At 37.2% G+C, this 24485-nt stretch overlaps 1 protein-coding gene across 2 annotated transcripts in view; it reads right to left on the reverse strand.

The window, feature by feature from the left end:
• LOC115263181 (cyclin-dependent kinase 14-like) overlaps positions 1 to 24485 on the reverse strand; it is a 632917-nt gene that overhangs the window by 196697 nt on the left and 411735 nt on the right. For both annotated transcript variants that reach the window (XM_062852660.1, XM_062852661.1), the window contains one exon: positions 1363 to 1554. In XM_062852660.1, the coding sequence (XP_062708644.1) occupies positions 1363 to 1554 (192 nt within the window). The remainder of the gene's footprint in view (positions 1 to 1362; positions 1555 to 24485) is intronic.

The raw sequence follows: 24485 nt of genomic DNA on the forward strand, positions 1-24485 counted from the left end.
ATTTACTTTAAAAAAGCCGAAGGTCGAAGGTGCAATCGTTTGAATGATAAAAATAAAAGAAAGAGAGGATCAAGGAGAGGATAATTTTCATATCGGCCAAAACGAGGGGTGCTGCCACGGGCCGAGGGGTGATCCGATCGGCACCAAAATTTGGATTTTTTCTTTTTCCATCTAAACAAATGTTTCAGCCAAATTTGGTTCAAATCCGTGATGGTCGATTGCAAGCGGTCGGTCACTTGGCGTGGAATGACCCATATATATTTTTTTTTTGAATAAAATCGCTAAATTTCTTTTGATCCGTGATTTTCCAAAAGAGTTCCACAACAATTTCACTGAAGATACTCTGAAAAACTTTCTTCTAGGTACCAATTTAGTGGGTGAAGAGATTGTTTCTCCAAAAGATTGGTTGAAATATGTGTTTTTTTTTCTAATCCTTCGGGAATTATAAATTGAATATCAAATTTTTGTTATCACTAACGTGAAAAACGCTCATGCTAGAAAGATCGTATATGGCACGAATACACTGATCATTGCATGATAAATCGCATCGATAGAAAATAGGGCCCATAAAGATAAAGCGGAAAACTTGACTTTGCAGAATTAGAGGTATCTTCGTGCTTGCCACATGACAGACAAATGCAAAAATGGTTAATTTACAAAGCAAGCTCTAATATCAGGTATCAGAAGGCCGGCTCCAGAGGCACGTTATCCTCCATTTGGGACATTTGTGCCATCAAGCTCTAGTAGGTTCTGTCCCATGCCAAATTGCTTCCTTAGTAACCCCTTGAATACGCCCTTGGGAAGAATGTTCATTATTGAAAGGTGGAAGTAGTATTTTGCCGAATATCATCATATGATAACAGTGTATGAATGTTTCAGACATAAAACCGAGTCATTTCCACACAAACCAGCAACAAGGTGTCACCGGATCGATTACAAGATACTCACTTTCTGTTGAAAATGGAAAACTTTGCTAAACTTTGTTGCCACTTCCAGTCAGTCAGTCAGGATAACGGGAGGAAATGGCGCCCCAAAGTTTAATTATGAGAAAACTAGCTGAAGCATGCCGAACCGTGACCATGGGATGCAAGTTGTTCTTTACTGGGAACAGGTTTGTTGGTCATGAAGTACGGTTCATTGCGTTTCAATGGCGAATGTCTTTTGGTTCTTCCAGAAGTATAGTCACGGTGAAGATTTTGAATAAGCGAGTGGTCGTGAAGTAAGGTGCTTTTGAGATTAACCTTCAAAAGACTGTTTCAACCTTGGCTGTTTCATCTCCCGGGAAACATTCAGCGTTGTTACCGAGCTGTGAAAGCGGCCTGAAGTCTGATAAAATATTCTAAACAATTATTTTCGACTTACGTTTGTTGTAGGTTTTGTCGACGGGAATGTTTCCATTTGGTTCCAAGCGGTCCAGATACTCCTCGGATGTGTATCCATTGAAGGGCACTTTGCTGCCACGATTGTGACCATGACCGTGGTGATGGTGCAGGTGGTGGGGATGGTGGTGGTTGTTGTGCTGTGTGCTGTCGTCGTTCTCTTCCCGTGATATCGCTGTGGTTTGGGGGAAAAAGAGAGAGAGAAAACAACAATCAAAAATATGCTCGCGTTGCAGAATGATTTGATAAAAATATTTTTCCTTCGGTTCGTGGGGCTCGCAGCGCTGTTGTTTGACGTGGGATAGTGAGTGAGGGGAGGGCACGGTCAGGGATGGCGAGTTTGGCGAAAATTCCATCAGCTTTACGACAGGCACGAGCGAGCGAGCTGATAAAATCGATAACAATTTGCACACCCGATGGCGATGGAATGGGGAATGGGGAAGACAATCGCACAACTTTGTTGCGGAATTCGTTAAGTCAGTCGGTAAATCCTAGGGGATTCAGTGGTTCTCACGACGGTAGCTTTGCTTCGTCCTCTCTCTCCTCTCCCCTTCTTGGCGTAACGTCCTCACTGGGACAAAGCCTGCTTCTCAGCTTAGTGTTCTATGAGCACTTCCACAGTTTTTTTTTTTTAACTGAGAGCTTCCTCTGCCAATGACCATTTTGCATGCGTATATCGTGTGGCAGGCACGAAGATACTCTATGCCCAAGGAAGTCAAGGAAATTTCCTTTACGAAAAGATCCTGGACCGACCGGGAATCGAACCCGTCACCCTCAGCATGGTCATGCTGAATACCCGTGCGTTTACCGCCTCGGCTATATGGGCCCTATAGCTTTGCTTCGTATTATACCTTATTCAGGTTGTGAGTATTGGATTTTGCATACAGGCTGAGTTTAGTTATTCTACAGCTATTTTCTCCAGCTCGTGAAAGCTTCACCTTGGTTGGATAGTGTTAGATCGATACTTGGTGATAATAATACAGTCGAGGGAAAACTACTAGCAGAAATGGCCCAAAGAGGCAAAATTGTGACCAATTGGTCTTCTCCCAAACTACCGTGTCCTAACTTATCATCCTCAAGTCAATAAACCGTAAATTATTGTTTTATTGAGAAAATTAATAACATTTGAAGCATTTCTTCCGGAATGAAATCAATTTTCCACATCGACGACGAGAGAAGTCAAAGTTTTTCCCCAACTTTCAGCTCAATCCCGACGTCCAAATGGAAAACATATATACATAATTGAATCCGGAACGATGTCCTTTGATTGATGTCCGGTGCGGTACCTACATGGGAGGGTCAGCTTCTCTTTCATGCATAGAAATTCAATTAGGATTTGCTTACAGATCAAAAGGACAAAATCAAATTGAAAGAAGCCTGACTTGAGTTCTCCTTTTGCTGTACTTCTCAGTGAAGCAAGCCTGGAATCAATATTTGTGGGGCTTCAATATTGAACTTTAAAAATCTTAGAAACAAGCAAAAATTGCTTTCTTCGTCGTGGTACTCAAGACTAGGCCTCAATGCGGAATTGATTGATGAATCCAACGACACAGCCGTACCTAGAACAATCCATCATCATTATGTATAAACTGCTCTCACTTTGCCACACCTTCTTTCTCGTCCGCTTGGCTGGTATTATTCTACGGTGAGTGAGCTGCACCGACACCGACGACCGCCATACCGCAATGAAAACAAGTGAGTTGTTCCCAAAGTCCTTGTCGCTCGCGCTCGAGTGAACGAGCTAAAGCCCCAGTTGACGCGGCCGGCGATGCGATGGTGAGCCTGTCGCTGCATAATGGCGATGACGATGATGACATCACCGCAGCGTAGCGTGCCGTGCAAAGGATCGCAGAAAAAACTGCAAATCTGAACTGATTCACCTTTGGATGTGTTGGGATTTTCTGGGGGAAGAAAGTATGAAAATCTACACACAAAATCATGTTTGCTAATCATCTGCAAACTTTACTGATTGTTTTTGTTTGCTGAATAAACTCTTCTTCTTCTTTTTCTTGTTCTCCTTTTTCTTCTTCTTCCTCCTCATCCTCTTCTTCTTCTTCTTCTTCTTCTTCTTCTTCTGTTTCTTCTTCTTCTTCTTGGCGTAACGACCCCACTGGGACAGAGCTTGATTCTCAGTTTGGGAGTTACTGTGCTATAGTATCGCTGTTATGAGAGTTGTCTCCTACCCGTCCGAACCAAAGCATAAGGTACACCGAGGCAAGTTGAAACGGATAGGGCACGGTGTCAAAATTTTGATTATTATCGAACTTTCATGTACCTCGCATTTTTCTTCATAGAATGTTAGAATTTCGGCTATAATTTATAAATGCAAAATTTGAAAATATTCTATCGGGGAAAATTTGAGTTAGATGAGTTTTTAGCTATTTTCCATACTAAAAATCAATAATTACTATTTTAGCCCAAAAAACGTCCCATACAAAATGTATGGAAAAATTTTCGCCGATGAAATATTTTCTAGCTTTCCGATTATGAATATATAGCCCAAATACTAATCATTTTCGAAGAAAAATCCGAGGTACATGAATGTTCGATAATAATCGAAATTTTGACACCGTGTAGGGCAAGATGAAACAGCGGGGTAACATGATATTTTCTAATGATGATAAACAATTTGATTGCCATAACACATAGTTTTTTGATTCAAACAATCTTTTAGCGATGGATAAATTTTCAAATTATATTGAAATCTATTTTAAAACTTCGCGTTTCATCTTGCCCACTCGTTTCAACTTGCCCCGGTGTACCTTAAAGATTTGGGACTAATATCTGATTCTTAGACAAGACTGACGCAATCCACCAATGGTCGAAAACAGTCCCAGCCACGTCCTTGCGACTGCTGAAGAATGGGAAATGATGGTTAGATCAACACCTAAGAAAGATGAAGACAGCTCTTCGATCTCTCTGACCTATGTGTCACGGGAATTTGGGTGTTGTTACGGGAACGGTAAACTCTAAAGGATACGTTTGGTCAACGTTCAGGTACACCAGTTAGACTGTTTCGAAACAGATGTCTGCCTAATTTATCCATGTTCCATCATCAAGCAACATATTATTAATACGTTCGCCACAGTTTCTTTTTATACAATATTATTACAATATTATACAATAAATTTACCTGAAACCGTTTGAAAAAAAATGAATAAGAAGTAACATTAAAACAAAAATATAACATGATTATAAAAAAGTACATCAAGCTTTAAATACGGAATATATCAAGATCAAAATTTGGAAGATCTAACACCGCAACGCACCATTGGGATCTAAGGTGACCTACCCACGATACGAGTTTGGAATGTTTATTTTTTAATGAATAGTCACTTATTCTCGGTAGACCGATCATAGTAGAAATAATATCTAGCTTTGAACCTCTCAAAGCGCATTTTAACGAATTGATATAATTTTTGAAAATTGAAACAGAAATCTCCAAACACTGATAAACACCTAAAAGTTTGCAATGCCTTTTTAATTTCATGTAGCTGTAACTGTAGTGTTCCAATATATTTTACATAGATAATGATTTTTGATAGCTAAACTCACTGAATATTTCTCTCAGTATTTCACAAACTCGCTTTTATACGTATTAATTTGAAAAAAAAAATGAGCAATTACTTTGGAAAACCTGAAGCAATTCCTTTGGTGAAGCAATTGTTTGGATATCCCTTTGGCAATTACTCTGAAAATTCCAGCGGCAGTTCCTCCTTTGAGAATTTCTTAAGCATTTTTTTTTCTGAATTCTTTCTGCATTATTTTTAGAACATTGTTTTGGCAATTCTTTTGGAAACTGCCTCAGCTATTGTGTCGAAAATTGAATTCGCCAAACCTTTGGTATTTTTTTTATGAACTCAGTTTCTTTGGAAGTTTCTAAGGAAATTCTTTTAATATAATGTTGGACAATTCCTTTGTAAACTTCTTTAATCAATTCTCAACAATGCTTCGGCAATTGATTCGGTGAATTTCCTGTGAGTTAGCCTGTGATAATCTTTCGAATTATCTTTGGCTAAATTTGAAACATTCTTTGGAAATCCTTTATGCTTTTTGTTGTTGGAATTTGTCCAAAAATTTCTATAAGATTAGTTCTTGGCGTTTTCTTAGCCATTTTTTTTTTTGAAAACTAGTTTGGTAACTCTTTTGGAAATTTCTCGGCAATAATATTGGAAATACTTTTGATTAAGTTTGTGTCGATGTTCTTTCCGACAAACTACAAGAAAGTGGCCTTTCACCAATTCTGAACAACTTCTTGTATAATTTGCTGTTTGAGAAGCAGATGTGATTTTCTCTCTTTTAGAGACATAGATGATTGTCTCATGGAAAATTGCACGTTAAGACAGCTTGCGGATGACTGTGTTGTTTCTATAATGGGATCAATAGCAGTCGATGTGCAAGGACCACTACAGGATACTTTGGACAATTTGTCTACTTAGGCTCTCAAGCTGGCTATCGAATTCTCTCCGGATAAAACTGAGATGGTTGTCTTTTCAAAAAAACATAAACCGGCTAAGTTTCCGCTCGTTCTGATGGGTAAGACGATCATTCATAACATGTCTTCACAATACCTCGGCGTCTGGTTCGACTCCAAATGCACATTGGAAGAACATTGTGTATCTGATACAGAAATGCTAAAAACGAATCAACTTAATCAGCGAACTATTACCGGAACATGGCGAGGAGCGCACCCGGAAGATCTGATCAGACTGTACAAAACAACCATTCTGTCGGTTTTAGAATACGGTAGTTTTTGTTTTCAATCCACGGCAAAAACACACTTGCTGAAGCTTCAACGGATTCAACACCGTTGCCTTCGGATTGCGTTAGGTTGCATGAACTCGACTCACACAATGAATTCAGAGGTACTTGCTGGAGTACAGCCTCTGACAGACCGCTTTGCGGAGTTGTCGTTCCGGTTCCTCATCCGATGCGAGGTTGTAAATCCGTTAGTCATAGAAAAGCTGCTCGAACAGAATCCCTAAACTCGTTTCATGAGTGTGTACTACTGGTACATGACGCTGGAGGTAAGTCTATCTCCAGTTAACACCAATCGTGACAACTTCTGTGGATTTTGATCTCTCTATGAAAGATGACCGGAATCTTTTAGTTCTCTGGAGGCTGTTCGGTCAATGAAACTGATGAAGCACTCAGCGTACTTCCTGAATGGAATACGCCAGGTCTTGAATGTTTTGTCTAAACGCTCATACACCATCACCTTGGGTCCCTTCACATTGCTCGATTCCGTGCAATGAGAAAGCGGACTCTCTGGCTACGGTGGGCGATAGCGAAGGCGATATTTATGAGCGTCAAATCGCCTTCGACGATTTTTTTTTGCGTTGGCCCGTCAGGAGACCCAGATCTGCTGGCCAAGGTTTTTATGTACTCTAAGGTTGTCTTAGATGTCAAAACTGGCTGAGCGGCCATTATTTTTTCATCGTGAGAAATTCTGAAAACAAATCCCCCGCCTCCTCAAATTCCTTTGAAATTTTGCTTCCTCTGCTTTTCTCCACAAACTAAACGTCATGGTAAACCTTACAATATATAAAAACCTTGCAGCTAGCAACACAAATGGAGAGATGGAGAGATGGGTAGATGGTTGCACTCCATCATTCCACAGATGTCGAAGAAGCCATGGTTCAACGGGTTGGATTTAGGCCGCGACTTCATTCGTGTAATGTGTCGGCTGATGTCCAACCACTATTTGTTGAACGCACATACCTTTCGTATTGGGCTCTCAGAAAGCAATCTCTGTGTCTGTGGCGTGGCTTACCAGGATATCGAACATGTCGTGTAGGGAAGCAATGAGTATCGTGAGGTCAGATCTGAGCTGCATGAAATTCTCCGGGTCCGAGGAAAACAACAGAAACCCGTTAGAGAAGTGTTGGCAGGCCATGATTTGGAATACATGAATCTCATATATCCGTTTTTGAAACGTGTTGATGTCAGAGTTTGATGTAGTACGTTCCTTGTTTTTGTTGTCCGCCATTTGGTTTTGCTGTCGTCCCTGTCAGTTCCCCCCCCCTTCCGTTTGTCCTCTTCTTGTTGTTGTCTACCGATAAAGCCCTTTCTTTTTTGTTCCATTTCAGATAAGGACATTTTGTCCCATCAATTTTTTTAGTATAAGTTAGCAAATAATTTAGTTTAAGACCCCTAAATCCCTCCTTCCCAATTTTATTTTTTTTTATCCCTAACCTCCAAACAGCCGCGAGTACTTCGGCTTCCCAAACTAACATAGCATTAAGGCAGTAAATATCGTAAAATGTAAAAAATAATGTAAAAAACAACAAATGATTTCGGCTCAGTTATGCCCATTAGGCGCCCGAGCCTTCCAGATAAACGAATAAGTAAAAAAAAAACTTTTGTTGTTCTTGCTGGTCATCTAACAAAATTATTACCATAATCAAAACTTGAGTAATGCGCCCGAAAATGGCACTGACCCATCTTGCCCCGCCCCACTAAATTAGGAAACAAGAATCCACAAACGAAACAAATTATGTCGCATTATTGATGAGATTCTCTTCAAGAGTTCTTTCATTTTATTTGATTATACATTGTCTTTTAGTTGTAAGTTACTTCTTCAAGGAAAAAAAATCATGGTATTGATTCACAGACTAATTTGTTTTAAATTATCAGAATTTCTAATTACTTAGTTTTCTTCATCGAGGAATATTCATTGAAGTTCTGTATGGATTTTTCGAAGTTTCTTATCAAATTTTTAAACTACTTCAAAGTGTCAAAATACATGTAGGGATTTGCAGGCTAATCTCAAAAACTTTATTTTGTAGGTTACTTTAAAATTTAAGATGTTTCTAATGGATATTAAAGTATAAACCTCAGCAATACAATTTAGTTGCTGTTAATGTTGTTTTTTGTAAGAATTCAAGAAATATAATCTTATCTCAATAAAAATCTAAGATATAAAATTACGTTATCTCAACAAAACAATCAGACAATCATAGTTTGAACAAATATTCTAAAAAACACTGGTTGAACAGAGGCTGTACAGACTAAACATTAACAATCACTAGCATTAGGCGATGGACATTACACGAAAAACACCGAATGAAGAATTTTCTGTTTGCATTTTTTGCACACTAAAGCTGTTTTAACATGATTTCTATGATTTTAGTCGATTGCGCTAAGCGTGCGTGTTATCAATATCGCTACAGATCAGCTCGCGATACCCCCGAAAAAATGATTTTAACTCGTAAAGTACCAGGACTAATTTTCAAACTGCTCAGTTCTCATTGACGGATTCTCAAGGGGAATAGTTGTACTAACTTTTACCTTCGGTGGCGCCCCGCGAAACCCATCCCCTTTTCGGAAGAGGCAAATATGTCTGTGTTTTTTCCTATAGATAGTAGAGTAAACATAGATCCGCGGACACCGCTGACTGAAATGTTTCAAGCGTGTAAGTAGTAATTTTCAGTGCGACAGTGCGACGGTTGAATATGACGTCATGCGCTCCATTGATGTTGTTCAAATCGTGACGTCATGCTCGTTTGGATACAGATTTTGACAGTTCGTTTGGATACAACGGATTTATCTACACGGATCTATGTTTACTATCTTTATTTTTTTCCTATTCTTCTGCTAGTTTGAGCAAATGCATCAGGTTTTTCAGTAATTTCTATAACCAGCATCCAAAATCCTACCGGAGAAGTACAGTTTAGTTGAATGACAGTGTCCAACAGTATTGGGGACCATTTGGTTTCGATGTAGGAGTACCAGTCCCACCGGAAGATCCGGAACATCCTTAAAAATGGCCATTTGATGAAAATTCCTCTAGAACTATGCGATTTTTTCCAATACAATCAAAATTCTTGGTCTAAGATCGTAGTCAATGATTGCACATTCATATGGATCAATGTGGCCACTCATTGGGAAACCGGAAGATCCGGAAGATGCGGAACATCCGTAAAAAAAATTATGTCATGAAAATTCTTCTAGAACTATGCGATTTTTTTCAATACAATCAAAATTCTTGGACTAAGACCTTAGTCAATAATTGGATTATGGACCGAACTGGCCACTTATTGGCACACCGGAAGATCTGGAACATCCGTGTAAATGTTTATATCGTGAAAGTTTCTCTAGAGCTATGCGATTTTTTTTTTCAATACAATAAAAAATCTTGATGTAATACCATAGTCAATGGTTATGAACCAAAGTGCATGCACTGTGCAGCTTGTATTTTGCCAACAGAAAGAGCAGAGGAACCCGCGTAAGCTCATCCATTGGCCATGTGCGCAACACATTTCCTCGAGGAGCTCTTTTCCAGATATTTTTTCATTGCTTCGGCAGATAATGTTCCGGGGGGCTTGTATTAGTTTTCTAGATATTCCTGCCTGAAATCTCTACATAAAATTCGTTCCGAAATTCCTCGTTATTCTACCAGGGATTCCAAATTTGTTGTGAATCATTCTTGTGAAATTCCTTCAAAAGTGACTCCAGGATTTGCTTGAGAAGTAGCTCTAAGCGTTCTTCCAGAATTATTCTCATTGATTAGTTCAGAGATTCCTCAAAATCGAAATTTCTGTAATCTTAGAGAAAGCTTACTCATTCTGAGGGTCAAAATTTCCATAGAAATTCCTTCAGAAAATCCTTACTGCATTCCTACGGAAAATGCTCAATTAAGAATAAGTACTGAACACTAATGAACACTAACAAATGCTTCAGATCTACACGAATGAACCACTTCGGCAGGGGTCCTATATTGGGCAATTTTCGCTTTTACAAAACTTAGTCAATTTTATACCAGTCAATTTGATTTCTTTTCTGTACGATAAGATCGTGCAGTCCACTGCAGTGTCATTTCAGTAAGATTCATTTTTATTATTTATCTTCATTACGAAACTTTTAGCCCAAGGCATCACAGAGATTTTCGACCTCATAGTGGTTTATTTCTAAAATATCAAGCTTTTGAACAAAAACTGGATCAAGTTGATTAATTGTATGCGATTCATTCATAAGATGATCAAGAAGTAAATGTTTGACATTGCAATTCTGTTGTATACCGATGCACAAGAAACGTAAAAAAACAAACGTAATAAAGAAAAGCGACCTGCCATCCATGTTTCACCGGTGATTTTGCACACCATCAGCAGCGCAGTACCGTCCACAAGGAGCGGAAATACTGCCATCACTCTTACCGGATATGATGGTGTTGAGAGCTTTCTCACCTGCTCTGCTCTGAGCTCCTGGTGGTGGATGTATTATTGTAAATGATTAAAGAAATGGAGTGTAAAGCATAATCCGAGCTGATTCCGTGGTCGGTCGTTGCAGAGCATATTTCATACAAAGTAATACTTAGTGAAATTTTTCGGATATGGAGTAAAACACCGCGGTGATGATAAAACAAAAGTGTTAAAATATGGAACAATTCTTTCTTAGCAAGAATGATCCAATATAAAAATGGTCGTTTGTCATCGTCTTTATTAAATCCGATCGATTTACTGGAGGAACCACATTTCAGCTGTACTTAAATGAATTATTATTATTATTACTTTATTATAGAGCCTCAGGCCGATTCATCTCTAATTCGTAGATGTAATTTCCTTCAAATTAAATCAACAAATGCTTATGATGTCGACCTGCAAAATTAATATCCACAACTCCACGTGGGTCACAAATCTACAACGAGATTAACCTCTCGAGAAGCCATGAACTAGAAAAATTAAGCAAACAAAGTACATTATTCACGCTGTGTACCATCCAAACCACTTGACCCGATAGTTGCCAGAGGTCGGATCTGGTGTGTGTTGCACTCGGGGTATCCCATTACTGCAGAAACCACCGAACAAACATGATCCACTTTATACTTTCCTTCCACACACACTTCCTTCCTCTCCATTAGAGAGCGCGAGCACCAAGTGCACAGAGGAGGACGACCGTGCATCACGGATTTCCACTTGTGCTCGGAAAATAGGTACTACTAGGAAGGGCCATCTCGTATGCCAAGAGCAGCCTGGCAGCCAGCACTGCTCTCAACCTGATTTAAAAATGAAGACCCGGAACCGGATCCGATGGCAGAAAGTATAGGTCAACCACACCCTGCCTGATTTCCCGGCCGGCTGTGCTGACCATCCGACCAACCAACGCTAGTTCTAATTTAAATTTAAATTACTCTCGTTTTCATCCTTTTTTCCGGGTTTACAGCTGGGTCCCCCCATTCTGTGTAGGTACTGTTGTAGACCTGGTAGGTAGGCAGGAAAAACAGAACAAAATAAAATTCAGTCAGTTTACCGCGTAGTTTATGCAAGTAATTGACCCAGTTTTTCCGTCATCCAGGATCACCACCGTTCGTCCCTGCCGTGGTGGCACAGATAGAGCAGCCCGGCTGCAGAGATAGAGGTGGTACAGAAAGCACAGGAGCGAGCCAGGAAAAACATCCACCCCGGAGAATGATATGGCAATTTGAGTGTTGTTTTAGTTTTATTACCGCAGGACGACTACCTCCGTGAGAGGGCTTGTTGAGGATGAACGGACGACGTTCGACGAGGCGTCGGCCGTTTGGTTGCGATGATACGGCACGGTCAAAGGTGTAGCTGGGGGATTCTAGTAAGGGGTGGTCCAGTAAGGTAATTTTTACGATTTTTTGACACCCTCGCCGCTTTGTAACATCTTTTGTATGAAAACTAGAATATTTTTCTATGGCGCGTAAGATTTCTCAAATCCTTCCTACCTTCATTAATCCTTAAGTAATTTGTAGCCGGCTCCTTAGTGATTTCAGATGCTTTTGTACGAACCTTGCTAGGGTATGACTACTCTTCATCAGTCTAAGACCCTACCTTCATCTTTTTTCAAAAACAGACGATTTAACCCTTTGGAGCCGGAGGGGTCATATATGACCCCAACATAGAAACGGCTGTATAAATTCACCCATTCAGCAAAACAGAATACTGTCTTCGGCAAAGTTGTTGCAAATTGAGTCCTCTATTAAGGAAAAATGGGAATATTTGTATTTCAGACGTCATTGACAACCTAGAACATCCTGAACACCATGAAATTTGGAAAAACGAAATAATTGACATACCAGTTGTTCTAAAAGCTGAACTTGGATATGGGTTACGTTTATATGTATTCGTAAACCCTTGGTCAAGAATATCAAGATATGTTTTATATTCTGGGATGTTCTAGGTGTTCCAAATTGTCCTAGAGTGAAGTCCTTCAAATCTACAAGAATAATTTTATGTATTTTCGCCACACATAATAGCATTGCATAACCTACTGTGATCCGTGAAGCTTTTGACATCTACAATGTTTTTTAGATATACTATGGGGATATTCCAGGTCAGCCAAACTACCTTGGAGTTCAGAACTTCAGGTCTACACTCGTAACAATAGCCATATCTGTTATACTGAGTAACGCTGCACAATCAACCTCGGTTACTGGAGCAGTCTGAAGTCTACTAGCTTATTATAATCCTTTGGGACATTCAGGGTCGTCCAAACTGTTCTATAATAAAGTCCTTCAAATCTACAAGAATAACTCTATGTGTATTCGCCATAAATAATAGTATTGTATAATCTGGTGGGATCCGTGAAGCTCTTGAAATCTCATTCATGTTCAAATGTCATTTAGAGACACTATAGGGATATTCCAGGTCAGCCAAACTACCTTGGAGTTCAGAACTTCAGGTCTACACTTGTAACAGTAGCCATATTTGTTATACTGAGTAACGCTGCATAGTTAACCGCGGTTACTAGAGCAATCTGAAGTCTACTAGCTTATTTTAACTCTTTAGGATATTCACGGTCGCCCAAAATGTTCTATAATGAAGTCCTTCAAATCTACAAAAATAACTCTATGTGTTTTCGTCATAAATAATAGCATTGCATAATCTGCTGGGATCCGTAACGCTCTTGAAATCTCAAATGTCATTTAAAGACACTATAGGGATATTTCAGGTCAGCCAAACTACCTTGGAGTTCAGAACTTCAGGTCAACACTCGTAACAGTAGCCATAGCTGTCAAACTGAGTAACGATGCATAATCAACCGTGGTTACCGGAACAATCTCAAGTCTTCTTGTTTATTATAACCCTTTGGGACATTCACGGTCGTCCAAATTGTTCTATAATGAAGTTCTTCAAATCTACAAGAATGTCTTTAAGTGTTTTCACCACAAACTATAGTATTTCATAATTTGCTGGGATCCCTGAAGCTCTTAAAATCTCAAATGTCATTTAGAAACACTATAGGGATATTTCAGATAAGCCAGAACTTCAGGTCTACATTTGTAACCACAGCCATATCTGCAATACTAAGTAACGTTGCATATTTATCTGTGGTTATTGGACCAATCTGAAGGCTACTTTTTATTATTAACCTTTAGGACATTCAGGGTCGGGAAAACTGTTCTAAAATGGAGTCCTTCAAATCTACAAAAAAAAAACTTTGTGATTTCGCCAAAAATAATAACATAGCATAATCTGCTGAGATCCGTGAAGCTCTTAATCTTAAAAGTTATTTAGAGACACTATGGAAATATTTCAGGTCAGCCAAACAATCATGGACTTCAGAACATGAGGTTTACACTCGTAACATCAACTATATCCGACATACTGAGTAAAGTTTCATAATCAATCGCGGTGATTTTGTTTTAGATAGTAACGCTATACTACCAAATAGGATCTATGAACCTCTAAATTCTAAAAATTCTCAAGGGTTACTTCATGATAATTTTTGTGATAATTCCACATTCCACATCAGCAAACTTGGACAAGTTCATGGTTCGGTGCTCGGTCAATAAATTGGAGTTCAGAGCTTCAAGTCTACAATTATGCTAAATGAATTTTACAATGGGTTGAAAAACGTTCAATAATCAACAATGTACACAGAACCATTTTGTCAGGTAAAATCTAATATCCTTTTGTTACAGGTTACATGCTGTAACTTTTTTTAACTGTGTACGCTATCCAGCCATGGATAAAAAAAATCAAGTCAATAGGTAATATGCTATGAGATTGACTAATTTTTAACAGAAAGTTCCCAAAGTACGACTTCGTACCCAAATGATTCCATGCTCTATCTTTTTTGCATACATTCCCTGTTGGTCAACAGACATGATTCACTGCTCATGATTCTATCGAGCTTCTAAGAGATATAATCACGGTAAAGGCTGCCAATACGACTGCCAAGACGTCTAGGAAAGCCCTTCAGCCTTCTCCCATGCAACTCGGATTCCTATCTCAGCGTGGCAACGGCCGGGTTACGAGCAACTTTAGAACATGGTCTGGCACCTACCCGGATAGAGGCTAATGGCAAACAAAGGACAAAATAATAACTGGTTTTGCCATCATATCTCGTTTTGGCATTCTTCAGTTATTATGAAAAACTTAAAATTACAACTGAAAGTCTCTCTAATAAAGACAAATCAATCAATCAATTAAAATTACAAATCAGTGAAGAGAATTGTCAGACAAAAGAGGCACAAAACAAGCAACAAAGGAGCCGCGACGATTACTCTTTATCCCTACTGGTAACAGATAATGACATGATCTCGAACTTTTTTGTTGCAGACAAAACGGAAGCTGAATTTGTTGCGTACTTTTCAACTCGTGAATAATCAATTATTGCTAACACAAAGTCAAAACTGTTTGATGATAGAGCTTCACCAGAGTTGCAGTGTTTACCAACTCGAAGTTACCGTTCGAAAATCGCAATACAAGGCTTAAAAATCTGTAAACTCGTGGCTTACGATGTTAATCCCATTATTTTCAAGTTGGGACAAACTTATGTCGCATGGGTTTGTTTGTCGCAACAAATACAGGTTGCGACATTGTCATTATTGTTGCGCGATGGTTGAATTTTGATTCACTGTTACCAATCAATAGCAAAATATACAATCATAGCAAATCTTGTCATTGATATGTTATTCATGAATAATGCTAAATAACACATCAATAACAAAAATTACTATCATGGTAAAACTTGCAATTTAGCACCTTTTATAATGAATTGTATAAAATATCAAAACAATAACATAATTTACATTCCTAGCTAAATTTGCCATTATTTTGATATTGTGAGAAATTATTTATAAACATTAGGCCCCATAACATATTTTACTCTTAATATACCATTAACTATTATATTGTATATTTCAAGCATAACTTTTCAATTCGACGTATCTCGCAAAAGTAAACAAATCCGGATTCTCAGCTGTGTGTTTGATTCGCAATGGATTCTACCGTCAAGGCACCATTCACCGTGGATCTAAGAGGATTTGGGGCAAATAAGGGCTGTCATTTGACACCAGTCTTATAAACATTGTTGGTGCCGCTTTTAATTGCCTTCATTATAGGTTTAAATTAAAGCAATATCCACAGAAGTAGAAAATTTTTCACAAAATTTGGTGATATAGTACAGTTAGTAAAGGGTAGTAGGGTCGCCTAATTCCGTGGTAGGTCACCATTCACCGTGGTAGTAGGGACCCATTCACCGTGTATGAGAAATTTTATTCTACTTTGTTTAAAAATGATCGAAACAACCCAGCCAAGGGAATTTTCTTCGTTTAAATTCATTTCAAGTAATAACTTGCCAGATTTTATTAGAAAAACGAATGTTCAAATTTTCGATTTTTTCTAGATATATGGGACAATATGACGCACGGTGAATGGAGACCATTGATTTTTAGGGTACCCATTTACCGTGCCTTTTTGTTTCAATTAAAAAGTACGAGTAATCGTACTTTCTTGTTAAACTTACTTCGGTAATGCAAAATACATACCTGATATGTGAATTTAATTGCTTCTTGGTGGAATAAAAACGTCACTACATTTAGTTTATCGCTTAAATCACCTTAGCGCAGTTTTCGTTTTTTCAATATGAATGCAGTGAACGAGCAGAAACCCGCTTCATGTAAACACAATTTAGTATCAAAATGATACTTTTAAATGTTTCTAATGAGCGTTTTGACATAGTAACAATACATTAGTGTTGTATTGGTGAAATTGAAGGGAAATTGTCATATCATTCAATCATAATATGGAAATAATGAAAAAATATTCGAAGGCACACGGTGAATGGAGCCCCCACGGTGAATGGCGCCTTGACGGTATTTGATGCACATCAATTTATTTTAATATAGAACTCAAACAATTAAAGAGTATAATTTGTAAAACAACGTATCTATCTACCCTAACAACCCTACGCTGCGCAAACGTTCCTAAATAGGAGAAGCCAGAGTAGGCAACGCGGGGCAACGGTGGCTACGTTCATCAAAGTGAATTTGATTTTTAAGTTCGTTTCGTTTTGAGTTTTTAATTTCCACAAAATAAAACTGTTTTTACATTGATTGATGAACTTAAATTTTGTTGAAAAAAAAAAGAAATAGCTCATTTTACCTTTCTTCTGCTACTTTGAAATAATAACTGAATCAACCGTTATTTTAAAATTGAATTTGAACAACTAAACCTACCATTATTTTGATCGCCACATAAACAGCTAAATTTGTTCTTATTCTGTTATCAATAACTCAAGAATGTCATATTTTGTTATTCTTCGATAACAGTTAATTTGGGTCTTATTTTGTTATCAATATTTCAATAATAACTTATTTTGATCTTCAATTTTATCCGCATGCTTTACCATTACTTTGTTATTACAATGGCATAATATGTTATTTTTAAGTTTTTCTGCTACCAAAATTTTGTTATTATTTTTGTTAGTTAAACTCTTATTTCAAACAAACAAATAACACATTTTGCCATTCAAACATTCTGTTTTAATGGTAAAATTTGCCATTCTTTTGCCATTAAGCTCTACCCGGGTACATTAAGCACAATCTCCCTTATCGTTACAATTGGTGATCACCACAGCACACGGACTTCTGCGATATTATCGACGTCAGGACCTATCGTGGCGCTTACATCGACTCTGACCACTACCTGGTGATGTTAAAAATGCGTCAAAACCTCTCTGTGAGAAACGACGTACGATACCAACAGCCGCCTCAGTATAACCTGGAGCAACTGAAGCAACCGGATTATAATTTTTAAATTAATTCTTGTTAACGCTTATAAATTAAACACAATCATAACGGTTGGTAATTTTGTGTAACTCGAAACAGTAGAAATAAGGTTTTATTACGTGGACTTTATGTACTATATTGCAGGGCAGTGTGTGCGACTCTGATTTTCCCGAAGTACTACTATGTCATAGTCTCTTGTTGTATTCTGTGAGCTAGAGTAAGTATAATAGATTATACAACATAATTCTTTATAGCCAAAGCAGAAGCTTCAATTGCAGTAGATGCTAGATAATAAACACCAAAATAGTTTGGATGGCCCCAGCTGATCTTATGATGTCTATTGAGCTTTCAGAAGACTTACTGGATATGATAGATTACCAATCGGAGCTTTGTATAATGAAAGAAGTTACCGTCACACTCGTATACTATAGGATCTAAGCTCAAGAACGGTGTGGATGGCCTATGATATCCCGACTGATGTAATACTCTCTATTGAACTTTCAGAAGACTTACTGGACATGATAGATCACAAATCATAGCTTTGTATAATGAAAGAAGCTACCGTTACACCCGTAGACTTTCGGATCTAAACTCAAGAACAGTTTGGATGACCTAGGATAACTCGACTGATGTTATACTCTCAGTTGAACTTTCAGAAGACTTACTGGACATGATAGATTATAAATGAAAACTTTATATAATGACAGAAGTTACCGTTACACTCGTAGAATTTAGGGTCTAAACTCAAGAACAGTTTGGATGACCTAGGATAACCCGACTGATCTTATACTCTCTATTGAACTTCCCGAAGATTTACTGGACATTATAGATTACAAATTGAAGGTTTGTATTATGAAAGAAGTTACCGTTACACCCGTAGACTTTAGGACCTAAATTCAAGAACAGTTTGGATGACCTAGGATGTCCGGAAAAAATATTCTGCATAATATTCTACCTTTTTTAGACTTTTGAGCACCAAAACCACAGAAATACGTAGAAAAAACTCCATAATAACGCTTGGAAAATTCCGGCTTCAAAGGGTTAAGACAAAACTGGACGTATTTCCTCATTTTTTTTTAGTTTTTGATTTTTTCATTAAATAACAGAGCAATATTTTCAAAATCGGTTTTCATACACAGTAAGAGGAAGGATCGAGCAATCTTCTGGATTTTTTTCAGGTGTAAAACTTTTATCATTATTTTTAAACCATATTTTTTTTGAAATTTCACTCAAAAATGGTTTCCTAAAAACTGAAAAACATTTTCCACCTGAAAAAAAATCAGGAGATACCTTGATCCTGCCTCTAACTGTGTACGAAAACCGATTTTGAAAATATTGCTTCGTTATTCAATGAAAAATCAAAAACCAAAAAGTGAGGAAAAGCTTCCAGTTTCGCCTTAAGCACCGACTGTTTCCGTTCTATTTGTTATCATACATGTTCACTCCCAACCACTGAAGATGGGTCCTGTTCCCCTAGTTACACTAAAGTATGATGAATCTTGAAACTCCTTTATAGTTGCAAAAAATCAAATTTGTTTAACAGGGCATTTGCTTCATCTTTCTTGCACATTTATAATATAAATCTGTGAGGACAATCTTTAACTGATCAACATAATGAATTTGTACGGAATCTGTCAAATGAATTTCAATTGAAACAGTCAAGATGTTTACACCAAAACTTTTTAGGAATTATATTGATAAAGTTAAATATTGGATTATTTTCTAGCAAACCCTTTAAAGTAAAATCTAGCGATAATCCCACTAGACTTCATCAATGACCTCTTGAGAAATTTCCTGATATAATTTCTTACTATTTCTACATGGAATTTCATACAAAAAAACAAATAGATTTTTCGTAACGGGATCGAATTTCCATAAAAATTTAAAGTGCACATTTTTGTAAAGTTTTGATAAAATTTTATGTGATTGCTGATAAAACTACTAAAGAAATTATGGTATGGAATCTATAAAAAAACATGATAGAAAAAAAAAAAAAAATAGAAATCATTTCTGAAATTGTGGAAAGGAATTTTTGTTTTTATTTTCCAATTCAACTATGAAAATGAACCTAATAAAATTTTTGCAAATAATTTAGAGTGTCATGGCTGAAGTTATGAATATTGTTTTCTTGAAGATCTTCTAAGAACCTATTATTAAAATTCTAGGATGATAGCAATCCAGCAGAACTTTTACTCAAGTCCTACAGTCTACAGGAAGTGTTATTTTCAAAAAAGCATGATTATGGAGTTTGATGTTTTTACGAAATTCTTGGAGATAATTTCACAAAGATTATTTGAATGATTATAATCCGAATTTTCAACATTTTTTTCCAACAATATATTTACAGTGATTGTAAAAAAATGTAGTCAAATTTCTAAAAAAAGTGGGCGGAATTTTTCAGAAAAAATATCAAAAAATTAGCAGATTTTATGAAGTTTTCTGTAAAATATTTGTTATTCTACTGTAAAATTTTCAGCGGATTTAAATTTAAACAAACGAAACAAAATTTCAATAAAGATAGCAAACGGATTTTCTAGAGAAATTATCAATAGAGTTTGGAGTAAATATCATGGTCATTTCTCTGAGAGATTTTTCGTAGAGTGCATAGTAACTTCATATGATAATCTTCAAAGGTTTTCTAGAAGAAATTCTCCGAAAGCTCTAGCAATATTTCTGGCAGAAAACATAATCGAAATAATTGATTTGTTTTTACAAATTTCCTTCGAAAGTTCTGTTTTACGATTTTTTAACAAATATTTACCTGGAAAAATTTATAATGAATCTTCGGCGCAAAGAAATCTCAAGAAACACGCAACACAAATTTTAGATATGATTTTGAAAACAATTGATCGCATTTCTTTGAAAACGTTGCCAAAAACAATAAGTTGCAGCCGGCACAACCATAGCGGAGTTGTTTTCCTTTTCTTTCCATTACATATACCAGTTGGGCCATACCACCAGGTGTAAGAGATATGTTTGATCAAATTTCCAACATAATTATCAACAGATTTTCAACAATTAATTCCGACAAGAGTTGATGACTGATTCCTTAGCGTTTTTTGGAATGAATCTTCACTAGAATCTTTATACAAAATCTGCGCAAAACCGTGGGATCGAATTCATATTGAATTTTAAGAAGACTTTGGGAATAAATTTCTCGATCCTTTGTTGCAGTGATCATTTACGAGTTTTGCAAAGATTTCCATGAAACTTCTTCAAAGGCTAGAAAACGTGTTCAAAATAAAATCTGCGAGAAAAAAAACATAATAATAAATATGTATAACAATATTCCTAGCAGTACGGAAAGCTTAATTATTCTGGCAATATTCTGCAAGCATTTTCTGCTAAATCTCGAAAGAATTTTTTGGAAGAATTACTACAGAAATATGTGGTAAAAACTACAACAGAACTACCTGAAATGATGCTGAAAAGATCTGAGAATAAATTTCTAACACAAAATCCAAGAGTGTTTGCAAGACATCGATATTAAAGTTCAGGTCCTGAACCTTCTAAAGAGGGTTTTTTTAATTCTCAAAAAATACTTCAAAAAACACCTCAAGCATTTCACTCAGAATTTTAGAAGAATTTCAGGAAGAAAATTTTCTATGAGCCAGAAATACCAGAAATGATGTGTAGAGCTCTGGAAAATAATTTCTTCAAAAAAAAAAAAAAATACGAGAGACATCGAGGTTATAGCTCCGGGACTGAAACTTATGTATCTAGAGTTTTTTTTTTAATACTTTAAAGAACATCTTAAGCATTTAACCCGGCTTTTCTAGAGTAATTTCAGGTTAAAAATATATTTGAAAGAAATACTGGCACCATTTCGAACAAAACACGAGGGTGATGTTGATGTTGATGATCAAATGTTGATCAGTTTCTGAAAATCTTAGTATAAATCGAACTTTTTTGAGAATTAACACTTGTCAACTTTAATAGGATGTTGGGGTCAATGTTACCCAGACAAGCTCACTGAACAGTAAACTACGCCATCGTAGGGCACTTAGCTAGGATGGGGCGTTCAACTAGAATGACGCGCTTAGCCCAGGATGTACACGAGTGCTACAATATTGAACCAATTGTTTTACAACATTATAAATATTTTGCATTTGAAAAATTTGGAATGACTGATGACACAAACACTGTACAATTCTAAAAAATAAATTTTAAGAAATTGCTTTTACGAAATAAGCTTTTATTACAGCCTCACCATAGCTACAAGAACCGGTAGCATGTCCTTTATGATTTTCATAGTTTACAATTACTTTTTCATTGCTATTTTTATCAAATTGGTATAATATGTTCTGAAACAAAATTTTCGATTTCTGGACGCTCCAAGGGTCTTAGGGGTGTTTTAGTGGGTGTTAGAAGCGTTCCAGGGGATTTTCATGAGTTTTCAAGACGTTCAAGGATTTCAGGAGTTGTTGAAGGGGTTTTAGAGTGGTTTCAAGGATTTCATACGTGTTCCAAAGAGTTCTTACCAAAGTAATACAATTTTCCAGATTGTATAATTCGCCATATTGAAAACCCCTATGACAGGTAGCAAGTTGGTACCGATCTACTTAGTATTTTTTTACTAGGTTGGTAACAAACAACAAACACTTTCAGTAGTAGCAACCTCTCAGCATTAAGAAAGGTGTAACAAATGTAGCACCGCGACGCTTCTATAGCGCTCTACAGCGAAAACAAACTAGCCAGCTACACCTAAACCTTGATTTACGTCCACTATTGGCTTAGCGAAAAAAATTCTACCGACAAAATAATGATCAAAATACACATTTTTATATTTTTGTACACTTCTCCTAATCACGAAGATGTTTTAAAAAATATAAAACTGTTGAGTTTGTTCATTGTCTTAGCGGTAGAATTTTTTTCCGCTCAGCCAAGCATGGACGTAAAAAAAGGACAAGGTGTATCTCCTCCACTTCCCTCGCCATGTGCCTCTTCCGCATCCACTGACTGCTTAGATTCTGTCACCTTCTGTCCTTAAATACACCTTGGTTCTAACGAAGTTCCATGGGGTTTTATGGGCGTTCCAAAGGTTCTCAGGGGAGTTTTAGGAGCGTTTCATGGATGTTTCAGGGGTCTCAAAGTGTATCATGGACATTCCAAGAGTTTTCCAGAGATTTCAGGGAATGTTATGAACGTTCAAGGGAATTTCAAGGGGTTCTGGAGCAATCCAGGAGGCTTTAGGGGGTCTCAGGAGGTTTCATGAGCGTTCTAGAGAGTTTCATGGAGTTTCAGAGTTCCATGGGCGTTCTAGAGGTGTTCTAGGGGAGTTCTAGAGGTATTCCAGGGGTTTCAGGGAGATTTGTGGGACGTTTAAGAGGGTTTGGGGTCATTCAAATATGACGTCCATCATTTAGGGGGGAGGAGGGGTCTGAGAAAATGTAACACTTCATCTATTAGGTATTCGAAAAGGCATGACAGAGAGGGGAGGATGGATCTAAAATACCCCAAAAATGATGGACGTCATATTTGAATCGTCCCTTTCCTTGGCGTTCCAGGGGGTTGTAGGGAGTTTCAGAGGAGCTCCAGATTTAGAGGGGTGTCTTGGACATTCCAGGGGTATTCCAGGGCGTATCAAGGTGTTTCAGGGGATGTCATGAACTTTCTAGGAGGTTTCGGGAATTTCCAGAGGGGTTCAGGGGCGCTACAAAACCCTTCTCAATCTCTTTTGAAAGCCCTACGAACCCACTGAAACATCTTGAAACACCTTGTTGCGCCTTGAAACCCCACTAAAACATCTCTAAAATCCCCTTGAAAGGTTTCTCTGAAAATCACTTCCAAACCCCCCTAAAAACCATTTAAATCAACCACCCAAAATAGCAAAACACGCCTTGTTACCCCCATTTGAACTCTTTTGAAACTCTTTTTTTAATACCCCTAAATCCCCCGGAAACCCTTCCGAAATATCTCTGAAATTACCTGAAAAACCATGTTAAATATGTATAGAACTTGTTTGCTTGATGGTTCACATGAATATCAATTTTTTGAACGTTTTGAAATATTCGACTGAGACATTTAATAGCTACTTATAGGAATTGTAGCAACTTTCCACAAACCATTTTTCGAATTTTCCACCGAGAAATTCAGAAGATACCTTGATCCTTCTTCTAAATGTGTATGGAAACCGATTTTGAAAATATTGCTAGGTTATTTCATCAAAAATCAAAAATCGAAATATGAGGAAATGTATCCAGTTTCGCGTTAAGGATGCGTTCAACATTTGGGTTACAGATTTCCAGTACAAATATTTTAATTTCTCTTATAAAATGGAATTATAGACAATTCCCAATATGTTAAGATCTGAAAATATTCTTTTGGGCATACTGAATGAAAATTAGGTTTCTGTCAGAAATGTAGTGAGGATTTTCAAATAAGGTTCTATAAAATTGACGAATATTTCACGAGAAATAGCTTAAAATTCCAACACATCTTCATTATTTTTCGTCGCAAATTGTTGCAATGAATAAAAAAAAACTTCCACATTCATTATAGAGTCAATATGAAATTATATGAGAAATTTCTCTTATATCCATAATTACAAATATTCCTTTCCATGAACATGCAATATGTTAATGTAGTTCGCTGGTAAATAGAATAATGTATTCTACAAAATAAATCGGAAAATCCTAAGCAAATTTCACCATTGAGTAGTGTGCGGTAGTTCGGCAGCAGCAAAGTTTCGCGCGCTCGCTTTGCTAGATTTTTGCGAGAGTGAGTTTTTGGAGGCAAAGTGTACAGGCCGCGTTTTCATTCGGTCGTCGTCGTCGTCTATTTGACTGCTCATCTTCGTACGGGGCGATTTATGATACGATAAATGCAACAAACAACATTTTTTGCGATTTTAGTCAACAGACATTGAAATGTTCGTCACGTCAAGTGTCGGCCCAAGTTCCAAAGCCACGTTGGTTCAAATCACATTATTTTCTCTTTCGTTAATTTTCGCACTTCGAAAACTGTCTGAATGGTTCGTCATCTTCGATGTCGGCATGTGTTTTGTTTTAGTCCAAATGAAAATAAGTGGTTTGATATTAATAGGGTTGCATGAATCACTCCACTTACCAAAGTGAACTCATATCATGCCTCCTTTCCCCTCCCCACTAACAAAAAGTCCTTCCCAT

The sequence above is a fragment of the Aedes albopictus genome, chromosome 2 (genome assembly GCF_035046485.1).
Source record: "Aedes albopictus strain Foshan chromosome 2, AalbF5, whole genome shotgun sequence".
NCBI classification, from domain to species: domain Eukaryota; kingdom Metazoa; phylum Arthropoda; class Insecta; order Diptera; family Culicidae; genus Aedes; species Aedes albopictus.